We start from the raw sequence: 26,108 nt of genomic DNA on the forward strand, positions 1-26,108 counted from the left end.
GCTACTGTGCTGCATAATTTCTAATAAGTGGTTTTAACAAATGTCAGATTATGAAAAGTTTCCTCAATTACAAAAACTTATAAAACATTCAAATTGCTAAATCTGTTTCCTGCCGAGATTTTGCCACTGGAACTAGTCATCAGTCATTAGGGCTGTAATCATAAATGCATATATTTCTTAAAATTACAAATAAAATTATAGATCATAACTCATATAGATTTGCTACTTCTCAAAGCCATAAAAACAAAGCAGTCTGAAGGAATGGAAGTATTAAGATATGCTTCATAACTTTGCATAATGAAACTACTTAACATTAAATCTCTATTGTTTATTGAGTTGGTTAGTGTTGCTGGTGAAAACAGTTTAATACGCTCATTCTGCTGAGTTGAGTTATTTGGATCTTTTAAGTTTCCTTCGTACACGTTTCGTATCTTAATTGTTTAAAAAAGTATGCAGCATCTTCTAAGTTTTGGGTTTAAAGGGACTTAGCGTGATGCCGTGTCATGGCCAAGGCCTCTGAGAACAATCGGCTGGAGTACACTTTTTAACCATCCAGGTTTGCTACTGAACACAAAATACGCCATCAAGCTTGGGTAATAGGCTGTTTGGGGGTCTTCTGTGTTTTTAAACATTTCAGACAAAATGTGATGAAAATTTGTAATTTGGGGGTTATTTTGAAGTTGGTTGCTTTCAAGAAATCATGCCTCCCACTGTGCAAATTATTTGGCATACCATGAAAACTTAGTAAAAAGTGAAGCGTACGATGGTGATTCCTAGAAAGCCCAGTTCAGTGTTTTTTCCTTCAGACATTTAGGTGTAAGTTGATGAGCTATAATAAAAAGAATTGTTCTAAACCTTGAGTAACTTTATTATTTAGTGGTTAATGCATAAATCTGAATTTTAATGGGAATTGTGTGATTATACTTTATGGAAGATATTCATAATCTTACTCCTTCCATTTCAGTTGGGTGTTTTTGAGGACTTTACAGTTTTTCCCCCAATGTTATTTAGTGGCTTAAAATCAGGAATAATACTTCGTACTTTTCCTTTTAGCATACTTTTAGTAGTTGATACTTATGTAACTGAAAATTCAGGCTAGAACCAGTTTTCCTTTTGATTGAATCTCATGAAATGGAACAAACCTTGGTAGGATTTTATCTGGAGTGAAAGTAAATTTTTATAAAATGTGGAAAAAGGGATTGTTTGCAAAGTTATTAAAGGTGGAAGTATTTTACATTTTTTTAGAGGCAGTGGTGGTGGCTTCCAACATGTAACTTTACTTTTTTAATTAATTAATTTATCTTCCATGATGTAACTTTAATATACCCTGCCCTCAATGATTGGTTTATGTTAATTAGGTCCAAACTGGCCACTGACTGTAATTTGCCCACAGAGTATTGGAGCATATGAGATGCCCAGTGTGTATTTGTTATAACTGGGGGTGAGTGAACGGCCATGGAAAGAGAGGTTCAGCAGTAGCTGGCTTCCCAGTTTGACCTTTTTCCAGGTGCACTGAAGAGATACCTAGATAAGTGTTGATTATGTGATTGAGCCAGAAGTAACATTTATATAGTTTTCGTGAACAAGAAGGATAAGAACTTGGGAGGGTAGGGTGGTAGATGTGCTGTTCGTTGTGTCCTGCTTTACCTTACTTCTTCCCTGTAAGCCATTACGTGTTTTTAGTTGTCAGTAAGAGTTGACGCTAATAGTAAATACTTAACGATAATTCTCAAATGCTGCATTGTGGCCTGCCTGCTCCGTCCTGCTTACTTCAAGCAGGAGTTTGCAGTGTAGAAGGGAGCGTCGGGTACCTTCCATGTTGGGTCCTTTGCATGCAAGTGACACTGAAGACAAATACATTCATGAATTTTATGAGGCACGTCAAATGTGTGTTCTGAAAGAATCTCAGGTTTCTGTTATTTGCCTTTTGATTGTGGGTTAGACAAACATGTGACTACACATGAAAATCAAATACCACGTAGTAGAAAGAAAAATATACCTTATCATCAATAGCAAACCTGTGTCAATGGTGTAAATTGTAACCTCCTGATTTATCCATTGTGTCAACAGATGAAGAGTATTCCATCAGTGAGAAAACTCCTGCACAATCAGTACCTTTCCTAGGAATCTTATCTAGGTCTCATGGATTTTGTGGACCAAAAAGAAGGCACTTGTGTATTAACCATAGAATTCTGAGCTTCACATTTGTTAGGACGATCTTAATCCTTACCCCATATTCCGTACCCCAGTGGAGAATTCTTGTTATTTGCATTATCTGGATGAAATTTTAAATACTTGACCACCCTTCCCATACTGTCTATCATACTCTTGGCACATCTTTCTTTATTGACTAACCACTGTACTTTACTAGAATGTGAACTGCATGACATTTAGTGTTAACCCAAGCACAAAGCAATTTGGAAGATTTATTTACTGCAAATATACTGGAAAATATGTTTTACATGTAACATAAAAATATGTTTATATAAAAGAAAACATACTTCAGTGACTTTTAGATTATTGGATGTTTTGAATCATCTATATCATTGCTTTACTCTATTAGTATGAGCCCTTAAATTCAGCATCCCTCTCTCAAAGTGTAGCAACTTGGATTTTGATTGTTAGTACTGACATGTGACTATCTTTTACAATATAGCGGTTGTGTTATTAAAATGGTCACAGTAATGGTGTTTTAAGGATGCGATCATTTCTTCATACAGCTTCATAACATGTTATCTTTCTATAAGTCAGGTTAGATTCTAAAAATATGTATTTCAGTTGAAGAAATGTGTTTTCTGACCTCCTTCTATGAGGCTCTGTGAGAATCAAAATGAGAATGGAAAACATTTTTTCTCATATCATAAGGTGTCCTTAAATTAAAATGGAAAATAGTTTAGACTGTTTTGCAATTTATTCTTGAGTTCTGGTGAAGAGACTTCTTATTTTATTCACCACCTCATTTGAATTTCTCTTTTTCTTTTTTATTGAAGCAGTTTCATCAATGTCAGTAGATAAATGTGCCTCTTTTTAGTGAGCTCATTTTAAGATGCCACTTTAACGCATTAAGTATATATAAATAAATTTACTGACTCCTTAGTTGCTTTGTAAAAAAATAGTTAAGCATATTTATTCAAAAGAATAAAATGAAAATGGAAAGTAGGACTCTGGGATTGCTGAGTGAAAACACAATGGTGTTTTTAATTATGTCATTTTAATTTGAAAAAAAAAATCCTCAGACTACGTCTATGGGTAGATGACAGTTGTTTTACCTTATTTTGGATTTACGTCTATTTATAGTCCATCTGTACATTGACCTTATGGATTGATACCAAACAGCTCATTTTGTGGACCCAGAACAACAATTTTACTTAAATCTCATGCTTAAGTAATAATGTCAGATTGGAAATTTCTTCCATATATTTTTTTTCTTTTTCTTTTTTTTTTTTTTTATTTTAGAGAGAGAGAGGGGGGATGAGTGGGGGAGATGAGAGAGGGAGAGAGGGAGAGAATCCCAAGCAGGCTCTATCTGTGCTCAGCACTGAGCCATGGCGGGGCTCAATCCCATGATCCTGGATCATGACCTGAGCCAAAATCAGGAGTCCTACACTTCGGCTGACTGAGCCACTCAGGCAGCCCTCCTTCTGTATATTTTTGAAAGAAAGATTACTTAGCCAGAAGTTTAGACTACCAATTCACTTAACAGTATTGTATTCCATAATGTGTATGAATAGTGTTTCCTTCTACTTACATAATTTAATTCTGCCCTCCCACCCCAAACTATAAATATATGTTGTAGCCTTTTGAGGGAAAAAAAAAATTGCGGAATATGTGTTCTGGTTAGAATTATTCCCCAAGGGGTGCCTGGGTGGCCCAGTCAGTTGAGCATTGGACTCTTGGTTTCAGCCCAGGTCAATCCTGGGGTCGTGGGATCCAGCCCCGCGTTGGGGCTCCATGCTGAGCAGGGAGCTAAGATTCTCTTTTTCTCTCTCCCTCTGCCCCTCTCTCCAACGTGTTCTCTCTCCCCCTGTCTAAAAAAAATTGTTCTTAATGAATAAGTAAATAGATAAAAAATGGTTATTCCCCAAAAGAGATTACAGCTAACTTGCCTAATCATTTACTCTGGGCACCCTTCGTTCAGAGGGATCATCTTTGTCCAAGCTCATAAAATAACAAAGACCCCAGGAATCAGAATAGATGATGGCTTAGTTGGAGGCTGTAGGTATTCTGTATGCTCATACAAAAATACTTTTTTATTTATTTTATTTTTTTTTTAATTTTTTAAATGTTTATTCATTCTTAAGAGGCAGAACATGAGGGGCAGAGAGAGAGAGAAGACACAGAATCCAAAGCAGGCTCCAGGCTCTGAGCTGTCAACACAGAGCCCAACGCAGAGCTTGAACCAAACTATGAGATCACGACCTGAGCTGAAGTCGGATGCTTAACCGACTGAGCCACCCAGGCGCCCTCAAAAATACCTTTTTAAAGATTCATACATAAACAGATAATAAAAGGGTTTGCTCAGTCATCTTGTTTGCTTAAACAAGATTCACCTTCAGACGTATTCATCAGTGTGATTTTTGCATCATCACTTAAGTAAATCTTTTGCACATTTAATGTCTTCTATCTTAGACTTGCAGTGGCTTATTGATATGGATGGTTCATTGATATTTGGCTCAATAAGACATAAGGTGAAAACCTATTGTGTTTGAAATTTCTGAAAAACGTGAGAAAATTTAAGGGACTTTATACATTAGTATGTGAAAGGCAATGTGAGTAACTGTAAATCTCTACTTTCTTATCTCCTTTGAAATATTCACTTTAGACAAGGAACAAAGTAATATAAAATTCTTTTAGGTAAAATTATGATTTCTATACTCTTGCCAAGAGAATATTGAAACACTTGAATTAAAGTACGGGGTGGAAAAATGGATTATTCCCTAGTTTCTGTAAGATACATCCATATGGACATTGCTTTATTTTTTAAAAATAAAATTTTGTTACTAATGTAACAAAAACTAGTATAATAAAAGTTAATGTAACAGAAGCAAACATGAATCCTTTAATATTTCCCTCAATTTCATTTGTTACTAAGGTACCACTTTTATAATAGTAAAGCACAACAATGAAAGACAACATGATTGGTAAACAAAATTTACCCCAATACCAAAACATCTTTCCTTTCAGTTTTTTTGCAATGAAAAAAAAAAAGATCAACTTCTAAATAGTGGCATATGTAACTTTATAAAAGCTTTATTTAGAAATACTTGGACTTATGTTGAGATAATTAGAAACCATTGTTATTCAGAGAGCATCAAAACCTAAAGATAAAGAATGTCTGAAACACATAGGTGAAAAAACCTTTAGTTTCCCAAAAATCAAAAGGCTTTTTTAGGGACAAGCACACATATGTAAAGTGAGATATGCTTTTAATTTTTAAAATATACAGATATGCTGAAATGGCCATACAGTGGTTTCAGTAGTCCAAAAATAATTCTGTTGGCTTTGTAATACATTATTTAGAGGATTTCAAGTTCCCCATATCTGGCTTCCTTAACTGTGTTTTGATTAGGTTGCGGTTAAAAATTTCTATTCCTCAGGATTGTACAGTTTTAGAAATACAGAAAAACATGTCTATTCAGTACCCACTTAATACATTTGACTTAATAGAATCTGGAGAAGGAGCAAACTACCCTAGTCTTAGTGAAAGTACTTTAGGAAAAACTGGCTGGAAAAATGTACCTAGCAGCACTGCTCATCGGCAAAGAAACCCAGAGATGGAGTAGAAACAGCCTGTAAGTACTGGAACTTAAAACTCACCTAGTGTTGCTAGAACACAAACTATGAGATGGGTTATGCCAAAAAATGAAGCTGCACGTAGGCTGAGACCAGATCACGAAAGGTCTTGCCTGTCGTAATGAGGACATTGTAAAATGTTTTATAATCAAAGAGGAGTCATTACAGGGTTGGAGGCAGAATGCAAGAGCAAGTATGTTTTGGATCCTTCGTTCTGGTGGCAATGGTGAGCCGAGGGCTGGAGGCACACAACATGCAAAGCTGTCGAGTTGATGTGAGCCTAACAGCTGAGATAGGGCAGTAGCAGTATGGACGGAGAGGTGAATGAGTTTTTAAAACGTTGATGAAGTAAAACTGGCAGGAAATGGTATGTTCGACGTGGAGATAGGGACAGGAGCTTTGACAACGACTTTAGGTTTCTTAGGTAACTAAACTAGGTAGATACTGAAAACCACTAAGCCAGAATACAGGAGCAAGAATCATTTAGGGAAGAGGATGAGAAATTAACTTTGCACATGTTGATATTCAGGTTCTGTGGGACACCCAGAGCTGGAGTGGCTTTGTTGTGAGGTGTACAGCAGTCAGTTGGAGACACGTCAGTTTGCAACTAAGGGGGAGGCAGTACTAGAGACAGATTTGGTTACTTCAGTTTGCAGTCGGTAGCCGAAGTCAAGACAGCGAGTGGATAAGGCCACCCATGTGGAGTATGTACGCGTGAGAAGGGTTGGCTGAGAATGAGATCTTGGCAACATCAGCTTTGAAGGACATAACGGATGAAGGGGAGCCATTCAGAGAAAACACAGAAGGAACACCAGAGGGAGGCGGAGCCTGGGTCAACTCAGTAGAGTGGGTCTGGGTCTGGGATCAGTACAGCAGAGAGGTCCTGGGGGCCTGTTGTATTTAGCAGTTGGATAAGTGGGTGCTATTTCAAGAGAATGCTAAGGTGAGAACAGAGACTAGAGGCTACGGATGTGGACAACAGGAAGCTAATGATCCTGAAAATGATCCTGAAATGTCTTCGTGAAATCACCGTTGACTTCAACTTGCTCTCTAGTCAGTTAGCTCTGTCCATTCGGGTGAAACGAAGCAAGCTCAGATAATGAAATATGCCTTGGACAATATACCGAGATTGCCTGGCTGTGCACAGTCAGTGAGCGAACTGAAGACCGCCAGAGTCTTCAGAAAGTCCTCATGCTTCCCATTGCAGACATCATCCTTTGACTTGTCAGCAGAACCCAGACTCAGCTTGCAGTGTGCCGATGTGGGGCATCACATGTCCTTGTTAGCATGGGATTTCCCATCCCCTGCTTTCAATAATAGAATCGAGTTCTTGTTTAACAGGCTGTTCCACCCTTTACTAGTTCGATGTCCCCTTCCCCAGCTGACTTTCCACTACCTGGAGTGACTTCAGCTTTCAGTTCACTCATTTCCTTGAGGCCTGTACACTTGTCTTCCATTTAACTGAGACCTAGAGCCCTTTGCTCATCCTTTTTATTGCCTTCATCAGCCTTCTGCTGCTTTGCTTCCTTCCCTACCCAGTCTAGGCCCCATGGTTCAGTACAGACTCCCTTCCCTCCTGCCCTTCTGTCCTACCCACATAGTAAAGCCGCTAACCCTGGCTCTATCCAGCCTTTCCAGGCTAGCTCAGGTTGCTTCAGACCTTTCCACAGCCATGCTCATGGATCCTGCCACTCCACACCCACCGTCTCTGCGGCCTCCCTGAGCATTTATTGCAACTTGCAAATCCTTGTATGTGTCCCTCCTCGACTTGTGGAGGTGCCCCCCAACAGATGTTTTGAATTGTCTCCTTTTTAATTTTTCTTTTTGGGGGGTGGGGGGGGGGAATTCTCCTTTTTTTTTTTTTTTTTTTGATTTAATTTTTTTTTTTTTTTTTTTTTTTTTTATTTATTTTTGGGACAGAGAGAGACAGAGCATGAACGGGGGAGGGGCAGAGAGAGAGGGAGACACAGAATCGGAAACAGGCTCCAGGCTCCGAGCCATCAGCCCAGAGCCTGACGCGGGGCTCGAACTCACGGACCGCGAGATCGTGACCTGGCTGAAGTCGGACGCCCAACCGACTGCGCCACCCAGGCGCCCGATTTAATTTTTTTAAATTTACATCCAAATTAGTGAGCATATAGTGCAAGAATGATTTCAGGAGTAGATTCCTTAGTGCCCCTTACCCATTTAGCCCATCCCCCCTCCCACAACCCCTCCAGCAACCCTCTGTTTGTTCTCCATATTTAAGAGTCTCTTATCTTTTGTCCCTCTCTTGTTTTAATATTGTTTTTGTTTCCCTTCCTTATGTTCATCTGTTCTGTATCTTAAAGTACTCATATGAGTGAAGTCATATGATATTTGTCTTTCTCTGACTAATTTCACTTAGCATAATGCCCTCTAGTTCCATCCACGTAGTTGCAAATGGCAAGATTTCATTCTTTTTGATTGCCGAGTAATACTCCATTGTATACATATTCCACATCTTCTTTATCCATTCATCCATCGATGGACATTTGGGCTCTTTCCATACTTTGGCTATTGTCGACAGTGCTGCTATAAACATTGGGGTGTATGTGCCCCTTTGAAACAGCATACCTGTATCCCTTGGGTAAATACCTACTAGTGCAATTGCTGGGTCATAGGGTAGTTCTATTTTTAGTTTTTTGAGGAACCTCCATACTGTTTTCCAGAGTGGCTGCACCAGCTTGCATTCCCACCAACAATGCAAAAGAGATCCGCTTTCTCTGCATCCTCGCCAATATCTGTTGTTGCCTGAATTGTCAATGTTAGCCATTCTGACAGGTGTGAGGTGGTATCTCATTGTGGTTTTGATTTGTATTTCTCTGATGATGAGTGATGTGGAGCATTTTTTCATGTGTCGGTTGGCCATCTGGATGCCTTCTTTGGAGAAGTGTCTATTCATGTCTTCTGCCCATTTCTTCACTGGATTATTTGTTTTTTGGGTGTTGAGTTTGATAAGTTCTTTATAGATTTTGGATACTAACCCTGTATCTGATACATCATTTGCAAATATCTTCTTCCATTCTGTCGGTTTGCCTTTTAGTTTTGCTGGTTGTTTCCTTCGCTGTGCAGAAGCTTTTTATTTTGATGAGGTCCCAATAGTTCATTTTTGCTTTTGTTTCCCTTGCCTCTGGAGACGTTTTGAGTAAGAAGTTGCTGCAGCCGAGATCAAAGAGGTTTTTGGCTGCTCTCTCCTTGAGGATTTTGATGGCTTCCTGTCGTACATTTAGGTCTTTCATCCATTTTAAGTTTATTTTTTTGTTTGGTGTAAGAAAGTGGTCCAGGTTCATTCTTCTGCATGTCACTATCCAATTTTCCCAGCAACACTTGCTGAAGAGACTGTCTTTATTCCATTGGATATTCTTTCCTGCTTTGTCAAAGATTAGTTGACCATACATTTGTGGGTCCATTTCTGGGTTCTCTATTCTGTACCATTGATCTGAGTGTCTGTTCTTGTGCCATGTCTCTGTTTTTTTAACCCACTCATTTATACATGTTACATGGTTGAGAAAATGGTGATTGATTCTGAATCTTAGCATAAAGCAGATTTAAAGGCAGTTTGTTGAAATACGTGTGTTTTAATGGATATTCACTGTTTACAAAAGGCTGCTGAAATCAATGAAATTTGTATAAGCTTAGCTTATATACATTGCTAGGAAAACCGCAAATCAAATAGTAAAATGATGAGGCCTCCAAAATGTTTTGTATTCTTCATATCTTATGTATGTGTGCATGCATTCTGTTCTTAGACATACTGCTGTCTCTTCTGCTTTTCACAAAGCTATGGCATCTTCAGCATTTATTTTCAGAATTTGCTCACATAGTTTCCCTTGAAAACGTAATGGAAATAACAAAGAGGGAAGGCAGCGTGTTTCAGTCAGGCTCTTGGATGCAAGCAATGGACTCTGGCTGTGTTTCACAGAAAAGAAATGTATCAAAAGGAAGTTGAGAAGAACTGTACAATAATACAAAGGACAACCTAATTTTTAAATGGGCAATGGGTCTGAATAAACATCTCCAAGGAAGACATACAGATAGCCAATAAGCACTTGAAAAGATGCTCAATATCATTAGCCACAAGCCATATGTGTGTATTGTTTTGTTTTTAACCATTTAAGAGTAAGCTGCATAGATGGTACCCTTTTACCCTTAAATACTTCAAGGGGTGTTTCCTAAAAACAAGCACATTTTCCTACATATCCACAGTGCATTTCTTAAAGTCAGGAAATTATCACTGATACAACACTGTTATCTATAGAGGTGATTCAGATTTTGCCAATTATTCCAATAATATCCTATTTCACAGAAGAAAATTCAAGATCATACTTTTATTCTGTTGTTGTATCCCTTTAGTCTTCATACGGACCTATGTTGTTTTTTGTTTTTTGGTTTTTTTTTTGCTTTTTGTTTTTGTCTTTCAAGACCTTGACATTTTTGGGGGTATATATTGGCCAGTTATTTTATAGAATGTTCTTCAATTTGAATTTGTCTGTAGCTTCAGGTAATACATTTTGGCAAGATTACCATAGAAATGATGCTCTATTCTTTTGATGGGACTAGATCAGGAAGTATATGATGTTTGTCCCATTTCTGGGCATTAACTTTGATCATGTGGTTAAGATTGTGTCTGCCTGGTTTGCCACTGTAACGTTAGCATTTTTCCTTTTGTAGTTAATCTATTTCTAGACAGACACCTTTCGACTTATGTACATATTTCTGTTACTGCAAAACTTTTACCCACTAATTTTGGTATCCATTATTCTGATGGTGATCACTGCCAAATTCCATCATTTCTTATACAATTATTAGTTGTTGACTTTCTATGGACTTTCTCTTCTCCTGTTTATTTGTTTATGTCACTATAGGTTATTTATTCGTTGGGTTGCAATCTATTACTATAATTATTGATATTTAAATTATCCCTGATTTGGCCCCTTTAAGCTGACTCCTTGTCCTTTTGTCATGTCCCCTTTTGAACACTTCCTTACGTTCTGGCACAAGATAGTTCAGATTCATTTTATACTTGAGCTACCACAGACCTGGAATCAGCCAGTTTTCCAAGGAAGCTAATTTGTGTGTGTGTGTTTTTTTAAGTTTTTTTTTAATGCTTATTCATTTTTTTGACAGAGAGAGACAGAGCGTGAGTGGGGAGGGGCAGAGAGAGGGAGACACAGAATCTGAAGCAGGTTCCAGGCTCTGAGCTGTCAGCACAGAGCCTGATGCGGGGCTTGAACTCACAAACCATGAGATCATGACCTGAGCCAAAATAGGACGCTTAACCAAGTGAGCCACCCAGGCACCCTGAATTTATGTTTTAAGTAGAGGAAGGAATCTTATATCTTATGCTGACTTTCCAAAATAATATTGACAGATGAAACATGGAAATTCCTTTAAAAATGTTACCATTCTTTAAGATTAATTCATTCTCTCATTCACTGAGTTTCCTTTCTGTGCTTGGAGCTAAAGACTTCCAATATAAATGAAGTTTAACTCCGGTTCACATCTCAAAAATAATGTCAGAATAATTATTGTAGGCAGTTAACATGCCATAAATATTCCAAGATGAGCTAGAAACCTGGGAATTGAAGAGAAATTTGAGAAAAGAGTAGAGGTTGAATAAATAGAAGCTGAGACGACATTCAGTTCGTGGGTACAGCATGAGCAGAGGTATGGCACTGGAAATAAGCATGTCTTATTAGGGAATTTTGAGGAGCCTAACTGGTTGGTAGAGATAATAATGCTGGTAATTAGCCGCTAGGTACTATTCGCTGGGAGCGTGGATTCCAACCTGGCTCGTTTCCTACAGGCAACGAAGAGTCCTTAAATTGGGGGGCTAGGTAGTCATAAAGAGCATGTTTTAAGAAGTTTAATGTGATGTTATATTGCAGAATTGATTGGAAAACAGAAGACAACTTAGGAAACTATTAAAATAATTGAGTCTAGGGTAGTATGAGGACAAGTTGAAAGGAATTTGGAATGTAATTTGGAAGGAAGAAATGCTTTAATGTGTTGAATCAGGGTCATTGGAAGAATGGGGAACCCTGAAAGAAATAGGAAACTGGTGACCTTTATAAGGGAAAGAAAAGAAATAAATTGCAAAGAGGGCCTCAAAAACAGGTTCAGTGATATCAAAATTGTATTTTAACTTTTTTTCTAAAATGCTTGATTAAAAGCCACAACTACTTCACAAAATTACTCCACTTTTTACACAAAACAATATAGTTTAAAAGCGATGACTTAGGGCTATATAATATCGTAACTATTAGACATGGTAATGCTTACTGAATCACAACACGTGTTAGAGATATTTGGTAACAGCTCTTTCATCATTTTAGACTTCTAGTGAGATAGGACATTGCTGTGCTAACATATTCCATCACGTTGCCAGTCTCAAATCAGATCTCTGGATTGAGATCCAGCTTCCTGATCTATTTGAGATGTCTGCCTCTCATTGGCATTGGGGCTGAGAAATTTGTTTCCACGTGTAGCATTTGGTTCTCTTTGTGTTAATGAAGTTCACATTCCCATCCCTGTCTTTAAAAGAAGATACTCCGTTTTCAACTTCAACTTTGTGTTGAGAAGAAATCACTAGAAACTAAGAACTTAACTTTCAAGATCTTAAAATCACCAAATATTGTGACGAAGACGTCTTTGCCATATGTTGAGAGATACACTCTAGTGTGGTCGTGTGGAAGGTGCCTAGGTCCATACATGCCACAAGAAGTGGGAAAGGGTGTTCCTGAATAGATCTTCTGCCATTTCATTAATTTTTACAATTCAGCATAGCTCCGTGTTAACCAGACCATCCTTCTTTGCGGCTATAGCAAGAAAAGTGACTCAGTATCTCTCCAGCTACTACTTGTTATCTTTCCAGCTACTATCACTTCAGGCTTTCTGCACTGGCTCGAATCCTAGAGGTTCCATCTGAGAACTAAACCTCATTCAGTGCATGGGAGACCCAGCCGGCTCGTTCCCTCATTTGTTGATAAGTTAATATATGGACTTGCTAATTAAAACGTGTGGGAAGAAATTATTACATGAAAGTAATGTATTAACCATATAATGTGTTGGGATAGGGCTGGGTGACTGTCATAATTTCTGCCGCTACAGTTTCTAAAAAGGAAAATAAAGTCGGTTCTTTTTGTTGGGAAAGAAGATTTCATGTTATCTGTATTTGCAGGCTTTCTGGCTCCCATGCTGGAGGAATCCTTGCTGCGGGGGTGTTTTCATTCTCTCGTCTAACATGGCACTGGTCCATTGCAGCAGAGGTTTTCAGCTTAAACAATCTGTTTGTGGGGCTGCTTATGGCTCTTACTGTACATTTTGAGGAGGCAGCAACCGCCAAAGAAAGATCAAAGGTAACCTATTTTGATCAAAGTGAAATCACTTTTTGTTTTAATTTTTAGGCAGTTGCTATATTTCCTTTTAACTTTGGTTTGGGCGCTGTGTATCTGATCTGATTACTGTCAAGGTAATCTAGGCATGTCGAGAGAGAAAATATTCTGAGTGCTTTTACGGTGACCCGTGATAGCCTTTATACAACATGGGACTTTTTTTCCTCTCAGAGTTCAGAAGCTTTCTGGAGAATGAGAGGATTGGAACCCCCTCCGAGTCCTATGGGAGAGATAGGCTTGGTGGTTAGCCCCACCGTCACGTGTGTGTGCACGTGCGCATGTGTGGTCGTGAGAGGCCAAGCTCCAGACTGACCACCTTAGGTTATATGCCAATATGGTACATTGACTGACTCTCTAATTGCCAAAAAGATCCAATTTGTACTGTTGGGGCGGGGTGCACCTGGGTGGCTTAGTCAGTTAAGCATCCGACTCTTGATTTCGGTTCAGGCCATGATCTCACAGTCATGAGATCAAGCCCTGCATCAGGCTCCATGCTGGGCGAGAAACCTGCTTAAGATTCTCTCTCCCTCAAAAAAACCCCAAAATATTGTACTATTTTTTAACTATAAGAAGAGTATCAAATGTATAAACAAAGTAGTTCAGAAGAGGTTACAATAAATTGTAAGGCAAATGCTAATATCAGAATCATTTGAAATGTGAAGGAACCCGGTCTTCTAGGAGCTTACGGTCTACACATTGGAAAGTACCAAACCATCTTAGTATAGGCAACTTTTTGTTGCTAAAGAATATATGAACAGAAGAATACCCTGGTTTATCTGGGGTTTCCATAAACAGTTCTGTGATGCTTTAGAGTTTACTTTTTGTTCAAAATAACTTTTTCTGATTATGAAAGTTGCACATGTTCAAAAAAAGCAAAAACAGCACCCATGACTTGGTTTCTAAATAAAAAAGTGTTATACTTTATTTTACTTATTATTAAAATTTTTTTTTGACATTTATTTATTTTTGAGAGAGAGGGAGAGGCAGAGAGAGGGAGACAGAGGATCCGAAGCAGGCTCCAAGCTGTGAGTGCAGCTCACAAACTCCAAACTCCCAAACTCCCAAACCATGAGATCATGACCTGAGCTGAAATCAGAGTCGGCCACTTAACCAACTGAGTCACCCAGGCGTCCCTATTATACTTTATTTAATAGGAGAAAAAATGAAACGGAAAGAATGACTGAGCTTTAGTTACAGGTTTTACTTCAATGACACAGTATCCTATTATTGTTAGGACTTATCTAGTCATCACACAGAACTTTCGGAAACTTAATTTGAAGGCAGTCATGTAAGGTCAAACTGCAGTGATTGGATGAGAATGGGCAATATTATAAAAAATAATGGTGATAAATATTAGTGTCTGTTGAAGTGTGACTGCTTGTGTCTAAGAGGTTGACTTATGGTACAAGTGCTTGGTTTTAATATAAAGAATAGTTTTTTTACCATTGTACTTACTTGTGAGTTTTAGATAAATTTTTAACTTAGATTTTTTTTTTTCAGATAGCTAAAATTGGTGCTTTCTGCTGTGGCCTTAGCTTATGTAATCAGCACACAATAGTACTCTATATTTTGTGCATAATACCATGGATTCTCTTCCGACTTTTAAAAGAGAAGGTAGGTTTTTGAGTGTTTTTAATGAAAATTCATAATATTTTATTAAGGCCCGATATAACATTTATGGCATCAGAAAATGTGTAGCTTTAAATTTTTTTTTAGTTTTCTATAATGTGTAAGTGACCTTGGGCTCTAACATTGACTGGAAAAAAAATAGGATTTACAAAAATGCAGTATTGATTGCAGTGGCATCTTGCCTGTTTCATCATTTTCTTAGTGATTCTGAACAGCACCTTGATAAAAATAGGAGTTACAACACTAGTAACAGATTTCCTTGATTGTTTATTATATGTTCTAAGACAAAGGATAGTGTATTCATAATAGTTTATTCATTCATCCAGCTGTTTGTCAAGCCCCTGCTCGCCGCCAGATGCTACCCTAGGTGTTAGGGATGCAGCGCCCAACAAAACAAGACACTGTCACTGCTATTGTGACCCAAAGAATAAAATCTCTGGTAAATAACAATCCTGTTTTCTCAGAAGAGATTTCTGTAGAATTCAAGATGATTTATTTCAGCTTTTCCTTTCTCTCAAAGGAAAAATTATTATTAATTTCAATAGCAGTATAAAGCAACATGAGAAAATTACTATATTCTGTAAGGCGTTAGGAGATGTATGTAAGAAGGCAGGGAGCTGAGTTAGGTGTGAGTTTTTGGAAAGACAGAAGCCCTTTATTCTGTCAGTCTTCCTCCCAGAGGTGGAAACAATCTAAATACAAAGCCAACACTGGAGTCATTTTACTTATTGTTTATTGGTTTGTTAATTATTGTTTATTTGTCAGCTACATTTATTTATCATTTCATTGTTTGTTGCTATAGTCAGAATTATATTAGAAAATACATGTTTAATAAAATTATTATACAGAAATAGGGAAATTGTTCCAAAACTTTAGGTAATTGTATTTACTGTACTTGAACATATTTTGTCCTTAGCTTCTGGCAACAAAGCAAAAAGGATAACATGGAGGTTATAGAATTCTTATGCGATCAAAAATAGATAAAAACGGAACATAACAATTGACAGGAGAGATCAACTTTTTCTTGGAACTGGATTCTGTGAAGTCAATCACGTCCATTAAGTAAGGAATATTAGCGTAGCAGGCAGTGTCTAATAGTGGTATTATAGAATACAGAAAGTTCTTTATCTGGTCTTTTATTATATAAACCCTTGATTTTTAAAGTTGGAGATATAACATAAAAAATATAATTCAGGGGCGCCTGGGTGGCTCAGTCGGTTAAGCGGCCGACTTCGGCTCAGGTCATGATCTCGCGGTCCGTGAGTTCGAGCCCCACATCGGGCTCTGTGCTGACAGCTCAGAGCCTGGAGCCTGTTTCAGATTCTGTGTCTCCCTCTCTCTGACCCTCCCCCGTTCATGCTCTGTCTTTCTCTGTCTCAAAAATAAATAAAAGTAAAAAAAAAAAATTAAAAAAAATATATAATTCAGTGAAGACTTTTCTATAGAGTACAAACCTGAGGAGGCGCAAATATTTTCCTTGCAGATTGACAGATACACAGATGGGGGTGCCCTCACACCCTGCTGTCCGTGATCTTAGCCGGCGTCTTTTTTATTTTTCCAGTCTTCATTTTTTTCCTTTTTCTTTTTCCAGCTTATTGAGATACAGTTGACATATAATATTGTGTGAGTTTAAGGTATATAGGATGATGATTTGATATATGAGGTTACCACAATGCGGTTCTTAACACATCCATCACCTCATGTAGTTAAAATTGTGTGTGCGTATGTGTTGAGAACTCTTAAGATCTATTCTCATAGCATCTTTCAAATGTACAGTACAATACTATAATGACCATCCCCCAGACTTACTCATTTTATAACTTTCTCATTTCATAACTATTTGCACACTTTGACCACATTCACTCACTTCCCTCAATCCCTAAACCCCACCTCTAGTGATCACCAATCTACTCTGTGTTTCTGGGAGTTCAGTTTTTTAAGATCCCACGTATAGGTTAGGTCATTCAGTATTTGCCTTTCTCAGTCTGACTTATTTCATTTAGCATAATACTGTCAAGTTTTATCCATGTTGTTGCAAATGGCAGAATTTCCTTCTTTTTTGTGGCTGAATAATACTCCATATTATGTATGTGTGTATATATGTTTTCTCTTAGGAATTTTATAGTTTCAGGTCTTTCAATCAAGTCTTTAATCCATTTTGAGTTAATTTTGTCTGTGGTGTAAGATAGTGATCCAGTTTTATTCTTTTGCATGTGACTGTCTGGTTTTCCTAACACCATTTTTTGAAAAGACTGGTCTTTTCCCCTTGTGTATTTTTGCCTCTCTGTCATAAATTAATTAACCATGTGTGCCTGGGTTTATTTCTTAGCTCTGTATTCTGTTCCATTGATCTTTGTCTGTTTTTACCCCAGTGCCATACTGTTGTAAATACTGTAGCTTTATAGCATAGTTTGAAAAGCCTGCAGCTTTGTTGTTTTTTTTCAAGATGGCTTTGGCTATTTGGGATCTTTTGTGGTTTCATACAAGTGGATTGTTCTATTTCTGTGAAAAATGACTTTGGAATTTTGTTAGAGATTGCATTGAATCTGTAGACTGCTTTGCATGTTTTAACAGTCCTAACTCTTCCAATCCATGAACATAGAATGTCTTCCCATTTATTTGTGTCTTCTTTAGTGTCTTTAATCAGTGTCTTATTGTTTTCAGTGTATGGGTCTTTCACCTCCTTAGTTAAATTTATTTGTAGGTAAGGGCGCCTGGGTGACTCATTTGGTTGAGTGTCCGACTCTTGATTTCCGCTCAGGTCATGATCCCAGGGTTGTGGGATCGAGCCCACATCAGGCTCCATGCTCAGCATGGAGCCTGCTTAAGATTCTCTTTCTCTCTTCCTCTTGCCTGCTCACTCTCTAAATAAATAAATAAATAAATAAATAGATAAATAGATAAATAAATAAATAAAATTATTTAAAAAATTATTTGTAGGTATTTTATTCTTTTTTGATGCAATTGTAAACAGAATTGGTTTCTTTTTTTTTTTTTTTTTTTTTTTTTTTTTAATTTTTTTTTTCAACATTTTTTATTTATTTTTGGGACAGAGAGAGACAGAGCATGAACGGGGAGGGGCAGAGAGAGAGGGAGACACAGAATCGGAAACAGGCTCCAGGCTCCGAGCCATCAGCCCGGAGCCTGACGCGGGGCTCGAACTCACGGACCGCGAGATCGTGACCTGGCTGAAGTCGGGCGCTCAACCGACTGCGCCACCCAGGCGCCCCCAGAATTGGTTTCTTAATTTCTCTTCCTGATAGTTCATCGTTACTGTATAAAAAGAAAGCAACAGACTTTTTTATATTGATTTTGTACCCTGCAACTCTACTGAATTCGGTTAGTAGTTCTGACAGCTTTTTGGTGGAGTCCTTAGGGTTTTCATTATATAAAATCATGTCATTTACAAATAGTGACAGTTTTACTTTTTCCTTTCCAATTGTATGCTTTTTATATTTTTTCCTGCCTAAATGCACTGGCTAGGACTTCCAATACTATGTTGATTAAGAATGTTAAGAGTGGGCATCCTTGTCTTATTCCTGATAATAGTGGGAAAGCTTTTAGCTTCTCACTGTTGAGTATGATGTTAGCTGTGGGCTTGTCACGTATGGCCTTTCAGTGACCATATACCTACTTTGTTGGGAGTTTTTATGGTAAATGAATTTTATAAGTGGTTTTTCTGCATCTGTTGAGATGATCATATGATTTTTATCTTTCACTCCATTAATGTGGTGTACCATGTTGATTGATGTGCAGATGTTGAATCATCCTTGCATCCCTGGAATAAATCCCACTTGATCACGGTATATGATCCTTTAAATGTATTGTCAAATTGAGTTTACTAATATTTTGTTGAGGATTTTTGCATTGATGTTCATCAGGGATATCTGATATGGCCTATAATTTTCTTTTTTCTTTTCCCTTCCTTCCTCCCCACCTACCTTCCTTCCTTCCTTCCTTCCTTAACTTTTGACATTTTAATTATAATGTGTGTTGGTGTGGGTATCTTTGGGGTCATCTTCTTTGGAAGTCTCTGGGCTTCTTGGATCCAGATGTCTCTTTCCTTTCCCAGGTAAGGGAAGCTCTCAGCAATTATTTCTTCAAGTAAGCTTTTTGCCCCTTTCTCTCTTCTCCTTCTGGGACCCCTATAACACATGTGATTTTCTACTTGATGTTGTCCTGTGAATCTCTTAAGCTATATTCACTTTTACAACTTTTTTCTTGTTGCTGCTTGGTTTGAGTGAGTGCCACTCCCCCTATTTCAGCTCACTGATTCTATCTGCTTCATCCAGCCTGCTCTCGAACTCCTATAGTGTATCTTTCAGTTCAGTTATTGTATTCTTCGGTTTTGTGACTTTGACACTGCCTTATGTTTATGTCTTTGTTGAACTTCTCACTGTGTACGTCCATTCTTCTCCCAAGTTTGGTGAGCATCTGTATGACCGGTACTTTTAACTCTTTGTCAGGCAAGTTACTTATCTCTGTTTGATTAAGATTTTTTTCCCCAGGGTTTTATCTTGTTCTTTCATTTGAAATGTATTCCTCTGTCTCCTCATTTTACTTGACTCTCTGAGGTTGATTCTTTATACTAGGCAAAATGGCTGCCTCTCCTAGTCTTGCAGGAGTCGCATCGTGTAGGGGATGTACCTCATTGTTTAACCTTGCTCTAGTTGTCTCTCAAACCTTTGTGATTGTCTGAGCAGCCTGGGTTTTCCTTGGTAGGTTCCAGTTATTGTGTCAAGGCCTGTGAGTGTTCCAGACGGAGGGATCTCAGCACCTAGTTTCAGGCTGATTGGAAACTAGAACTTCAATTAGCATCTTTAATGTATGCAAATATATATATATATATATATATATATATATATATATATATATATGGTCCCATGGGACTGTAATCATAGGCCTTGCTGGCCTCCAGACCAAGCAATCTGGAGGCCTCCCCTTAGGAACTGATGCAGATTCGGGGCTCTAGGCGAGTATATGAGCTTCTTTCTGGGAGATGCCAGCAAGCTGTAGTGAGGCCAGGTGAGAGCTCAAAGGTGGTATCCCTCAGCCAGCGTTCCCTGAGAGCACTTCTGTAGCCTTTAGATGTGTGGTAAATCTGAATCTTCCCCACCCCTCCGGCTGAAGTTTTTTCACAGGAAGGCTAAGGGTGTGTTTTATAGTCTGTTGTCGGCGCAGCCCCTTGGGGATGGTAGCTTGTTAAGAACTGTCTTTCCAGGGGCGCCTGGGTGGCGCAGTCGGTTAAGCGTCCGACTTCAGCCAGGTCACGATCTCGCGGTCCGTGAGTTCGAGCCCCGCGTCGGGCTCTGGGCTGATGGCTCAGAGCCTGGAGCCTGTTTCCGATTCTGTGTCTCCCTCTCTCTCTGCCCCTCCCCCGTTCATGCTCTGTCTCTCTCTGTCCCAAAAATAAAATAAAATAAAATAAAAAAAAAAAAAAAAAAAAGAACTGTCTTTCCAATGGTTTCAGACCCATAGGACTCCTAAATGCAATCCCCCTTGATCACCAGATCCACGCACTGAAGGGGCATCCCCTGTGTGGGCTGTGCACACTGGCTGGCTTTGGTAGAGCCACGATGGAGTGGCACACAGGAGTGGGACACACTCACTGGCAATAACAGGGTCAAGAAAGAACGCCAGAAATGGTACCCTCCGGCGTCTCTGTCCCCAGAGAGAGTTCTACCAGGCTTCTGCGCCTACAGCAGACATTTTAAGGTTAACAAATGAGGGGCGCCTGGGTGGCTCAGTCGGTTAAGCGTCTCACTTCGGCTCAGGTCATGATCTCGCGGTCCGTGAGTTCGAGCCCCACGTCGGACTCTGTGCTGACTGCTCAGAGCCTGGAGCCTGTTTCAGATTCCGTGTCTCCCTCTCTCTCTGACCCTCCCCCGTTCATGCTCTGTCTCTCTCTGTCTCAAAAATAAATAAACGTTAAAAAAAAAATTTAAAAAAGATTAACAAATGAATCTTCTTCGCTTATGGTCTAGCACTTTCTAGACTGCTGCTTCTGTACCAGGTTTTGGGGCGAGTGAGTCTACACGTTGAGCCCTTAAGAACAGAGTCTGTGTTTCCTACAGCACTGTGAATTTCCTGAATGTTTGCCCCTTTGGCTTTCAAAACCAGACATTTGGTGGGGGGTTGTTACTCTGGTGCAGGTTCCAAAGGTTGGGGTGCCTTATGTGGGGCACAAACCCCATACCCCTCAGGGAGAAGTCCTGTATTTATGAGATCCCTCCTGACTGTGGGTTGCAGCATTGGGGTGAGGTTTTCTGTAAGACCATGTCTCTGCCTCTTCTACCCATTTTCAGGTGGCCCTTTTGTTCTTTGTTGTGGAGGCGCTTGTTCAGGTAGTTTTCAGGTCTTTGTAAATTTGTGTCCGTGGGAGGAGGTGAGTTCAGAATCTTCCTACCCTGCCATCTTGAACTGCCTCCTGATTACTAAAGCTTTGTAATGTAGTTTGAAATCAGGAAGTGTGATGCCTCCAGCTTCATTCCTCTTTTGCAAGATTGTTTTGGCTATTTGGGGTCTTTTGTGGTTCCATACAAATTTTAGGGTTCATTTTTCTTTTTTTTTATTTTTTTTTAACGTTTATTTATTTTTGAGACAGAGAGAGACAGAGCATGAACGGGGGAGGGGCAGAGAGAGGGAGACACAGAATCTGAAACAGGCTCCAGGCTCTGAGCTGTCAGCACAGAGCCTGACGCGGGGCTTGAACTCACGGACTGCGAGATCATGACCTGAGCTGAAGTCGGCCGCTTAACCGACTGAGCCACCCAGGCGCCCCAGGGTTCATTTTTCTATTTCTGTTAAAAATGCCATTGGAATCTTGACAGGGATTTCATTGAATCTATAGATGGCTTTTTGTATTATGGACACTTAAAAATTTTTAATTCTTCCAATCTGTGAACAAGGGATATTTTTCCATTTATTTGTGCCCTCTTCAATATCTTTCGTCAATGCCTTCTAGTTTTTAGTGTATCGATTTTTCACCTCCTTGGTTAAATTTATTGCTAGATATTTTATTGGTTTTGATGCTATTGTAAATGAGATAATTTTCTTTTTTTTCAGGCAATTTATTTTTAGTCTATAGAAACACAACTAATGTTATGCATTAATTTTGTATCCTGCAACCTTACTGAATTCATTTATTAGTCTAACAGATTTTTGGTGGCGTCTTCAGGATTTTCTCTATATAAGATCATGTCGTCTGCAAACAGAGACAGTTTTCCTTCTTCCTTTCTGATTTGGATGCCTTTTATTTCTTTTTCTTGCCTGAATACTCTGTAGTACTTCCAGGACTGTGTTTAACAGGAGTTGGTAAGAGTGGGTGCCCTTGTCTTATTCCTGATCTTAGAGGAAAATCTTTCCTTCTTTCACCATTGAGTATGATGTTAGCTATGGACTTGTCATATGCGGACTTTGTTATGTTAAAGTAGACCCCGGATCAATTAAACCAGAATTATTTTAGGGTGGGATCAGCTACTGGCTCAGCCCTGCAGGTGGGTGAACCCTGGCTGGGATCTCTGTTTGGGCACCTCTGCCAGGAGGGACACCATCTGCCAAATCTGAGCACTGGTTGCTGAAAACCCTGCTCCCCGTCTCCTGTCTGTGTGATCCCAGTGGTTGAGCCCAGCCAACCCCTTCCCCCCACCATGGTCCTCATGAGGTGAGAACTGAATGAGCCTCCTGGGAAGTGTCCTGCATTTTGGGGGAGCTGGATGTCCATCTGGGACTGTCTTTTCCCACTGGAAAAACTAGCCCCAGGGATGCTCTGCCAGTGCAGTGCAGTGCTGGCCTAGGGGTGGGGTGATGTAGTCAGAGTGCTCCTCCTTCTTCCTAACATGGCCCTTCTTAGTCCTTGTGGTGCACAGTGCGCTTCAGCCTCACCCCTAAATCCTGGGATTCTTCACAATGATGTCTTGTCTATGGATAGTTGCTAGCTGGTGTTTTTGTGAGGAAGACTGAAGTCAGGAATGATCTATGTTGCCATCTTGGTGGCCTTACTCGTAGATAGGCTTCTGACATCAGAGAAGGCGCTTTCAGATACCAGAGCGGTGCATTGACAGTCAGGAACTTAAAAAGTAAATGTCTTCAGGCGCCTGGGTGGCTTAGGCGTCCGACTTCAGCTCAAGTCATGATCTCACCATTTGTGGGTTCGAGCCCCACGTTGGGCTCTGTGCTGACAGCTCGGAGCCTGGAGCCTGCTTCGGATTCTGTGTCTCCCTCTCTCTCTGCCTCTCCCCCACCCACGCTCTGTGTCTCACTTTCAAAAATAAATAAATATAATAACAAAAAAAGGAAATGTCTTGTGTTAGTTAATTGAAAGAAGAGCCATATTCTTTCTATGAAACATGCAGGACTCAGAGTTGATAAGGTGGGAGCCTTGTCTGAGAGCCTGTTTTTCCTATACTTAGGTCAGCTACTGATGCATGATGACATTTTGGGAAGTATGACTCTTCAAAGGGCATTTCATTTTCACTAGTTAAATAGCAGAGGCTAGAATAAGGTCTACCAGTAAAGTGACAGGGTACTTGGATCTCACTGGTCAGGTGATTTGAGGCAGAGTACGAAGTCCTGAGTCAGTTGGTTGCAACCCTCGCTACTCAGATTACCTAGGAAGCTTTTAAAAAGTGTATATATGTGTGTACATATATGTATATGCATGTATACATCCATGTGTATATATATTGTGTGTGTGTGTGTGTGTGTGTGTGTGTATTTATGCTGATCCCACCCTAAAATAATTCTGTTTGAATTGGTCTGGGGTGAAGCCCAGGCATTAATATTTTCAAAAAGCTCTGCAGGGGCACCTGGGTGGCGCAGTCGGTTAAGCGTCCGACTTCAGCCAGGTCACGATCTCGCGGTCTGTGAGTTTGAGCCCCGCGTCGGGCTCTGGGCTGATGGCTCGGAGCCTGGAGCTTGTTTCCGATTCTGTGTCTCCCTCTCTCTCTGCCCCTCCCCCGTTCATGCTCTGTCTCTCTCTGTCCCAAAAATAAATAAAAAACGTTGAAAAAAAAATATTTTCAAAAAGCTCTGCAGATGATTCTAATGTCTGTGCAGCTAGAACTCTGAGCCACTCTCCAGTGCTCTCTAAAAACGCTCTCATGTAACTGTCTCCCTGTGTATTTCCCCCACAAAAGGAAAATTGTGCATCGTGCCACTTTAAATCAAACTTTATAACATGTAGGAACTGTCAAAATATAAACATTTGCTTTATTTAAAATTACTTTTAAGAATAGCAAAGACATGTTATCCGATTAGCTATTTCTTACACTCTTTTCATGCATCATTTTTGTGCATCTCATTACCTCTTTAGAAATATCTAATGAAATCAGTACTATAATAAAAACTCTCCATTTTCAATTAAGAGTGTTTATTTGAAAATGTTAATATAAGTCAACTGCTTGTTCTACTTCTGGTGAATGTGAACCTTGGTTCTTGTATTCATTGTCACATATGAATTTTCCTTTTTTGTAAAGGAAAAGTTGGCAATTTCCAATTATGATATTTGTAAGAGACTCCCTTTCCCAATTACTAAAGCAACCACTCTTTGAATCTTTAGCATATCAGAATTCTTTTGGATATAATCTTTATGAGACTTTGTCAGTACTGTCCTTTATTTTAGAAATGTGCAGATGACAAAATACATTCTCATACGAACGTAACAGCATTGTTACATACAACAAATTTCCATCAGTACTCCTTCCTATATGTAAACTGAGGAGAAAGCATTTGGATGAGCTGGGAGGTAATTTAAAAGCTAGCTTCATTTGTGCCCAATATTTCCACGAAATATCCAAAACCCTTGTAGAGAGAATCATATCATCAGTGTGTAATCACAAGAGAGAATATAGTTGAAGCCTACTCCCGATGATGGTGGTGAAGTGAATTGGTATTAGAATAATACATGTCATGACATGGTTTTAAATATAAAAGATGCAATCCACATGATACTCGGGAGTCTTCACTAATATTATTTGCTTCACCTGCCATGCAAAGGAATTCAGGCTGATGCAATTCTCTAGTAATCCACAGGACTCAGAAGGTTTAACATAGGATTCTGGGGTAACTTAACTATAAATTGAGAGATCAGCTCTGAGTAAACATTTTGGTGTTTTCCTCGCTGTGTTCTGGAAGTTCCAGGCTGAAGGGACTGAAATAAACGTTGTTATACAACCCAATGTGCTCTGATGCAGGAACTCTCCCTGGGCTCTTTGTTGAAGCTGAGTCTGTGCTTCGGTGCTGGCTTGTTGCCCTATGTCTACCTTCCTGTCTCGTCCTACCTCAATCAAGCCCGTTGGACCTGGGGAGACCAGACAACATTGCTAGGATTTTTGACGCATTTTCTCAGGGAAGAATATGGAACATTCAGTCTGGTAAATTTATATTTAAAACCCTTTTGGGGCACTGGGCTGGCTCAGCTGGTAGAGCATGCAACTCTTGATCTCCGGGTTGTAAGTTCAAATCCCATGTAGGATGTACAGATTACTTAAAAAATAAGATAAACTCTTAAAAATAAGTAAAACACTTTTAAGGAAGTAAATGGCAAAACTTCAGTGTTCTGCCTGGGCTTTGACTGAAAAAAACAATATTTATCAATGACAGTACAGAGAATTTTCATTTCAGTTATTTACATAACAGACTTGCTCCTTGGAATATGGCCTTTAACAGACATTAGAAAAAAATTGGAATCCCCAAACCTGACATCATAATGTCGTATATCCCGAATATATTTCTCGGTATGACAAAGTTAAAAAGATTCTGCCGCCAGCACTTGAAACACTTCATTCTTAGCATCGGGTATCACTTTGGTCCCTCAGTCTGTGATTTAAAAATATTTGGAAAAGATTAAAGAAAAAAAAACTCAAAATTTTTAATCTACCTCGACCAAAACACTTCCTTTTTTCACATTTGACAAATAGTGTTCGTGGTACTATTTACTGTAATACCTATGTGTAAATACTTTATAAAATGTAATTTCACTAAAATTGCGTTATAAAAGTTCAAAAGGCCCTACTGTCCCTAAAACATAAGTCAGGGCAAAACACTGAGTGTGGTTACAGTAAAGGTTATCTGAAAAATAGGAGGACAAACTCATGTTTTTTTTGTTTTTTGTTTTTAATAGAGACAGTTGTCTCGGATTTTTCTTTCATGGTTTGTGTTTTTTGTGCCTTCTACGAAGGCAAATCTCCGAACACTACATGTTATTTAACACCATTGATAGAAAATTCTAAACCATACAAAAACTAAACAGTCTGTTACTCAAGGAGACAT

The 26,108-nt window shown here is 39.1% G+C and overlaps 1 protein-coding gene across 10 annotated transcripts in view; it reads left to right on the forward strand.

The window, feature by feature from the left end:
* Nucleotides 1-26,108, forward strand: part of TMEM260 (transmembrane protein 260) — a 102,295-nt gene that overhangs the window by 12,536 nt on the left and 63,651 nt on the right. For all 10 annotated transcript variants that reach the window (XR_009264479.1, XR_009264480.1, XM_058739136.1 and 7 more), the window contains 3 exons: nt 12,995-13,172; nt 14,709-14,822; nt 25,031-25,210. Coding sequence is in view for 8 of the 10 variants with exons in the window: in XM_058739136.1 (XP_058595119.1) it covers nt 12,995-13,172; nt 14,709-14,822; nt 25,031-25,210 (472 nt within the window). In the remaining 2 variants the exon portion in view is untranslated. The remainder of the gene's footprint in view (nt 1-12,994; nt 13,173-14,708; nt 14,823-25,030; nt 25,211-26,108) is intronic.

The sequence above is a fragment of the Neofelis nebulosa genome, chromosome 7 (genome assembly GCF_028018385.1).
Source record: "Neofelis nebulosa isolate mNeoNeb1 chromosome 7, mNeoNeb1.pri, whole genome shotgun sequence".
In the NCBI taxonomy this organism is placed as follows: Eukaryota; Metazoa; Chordata; class Mammalia; order Carnivora; family Felidae; genus Neofelis; species Neofelis nebulosa.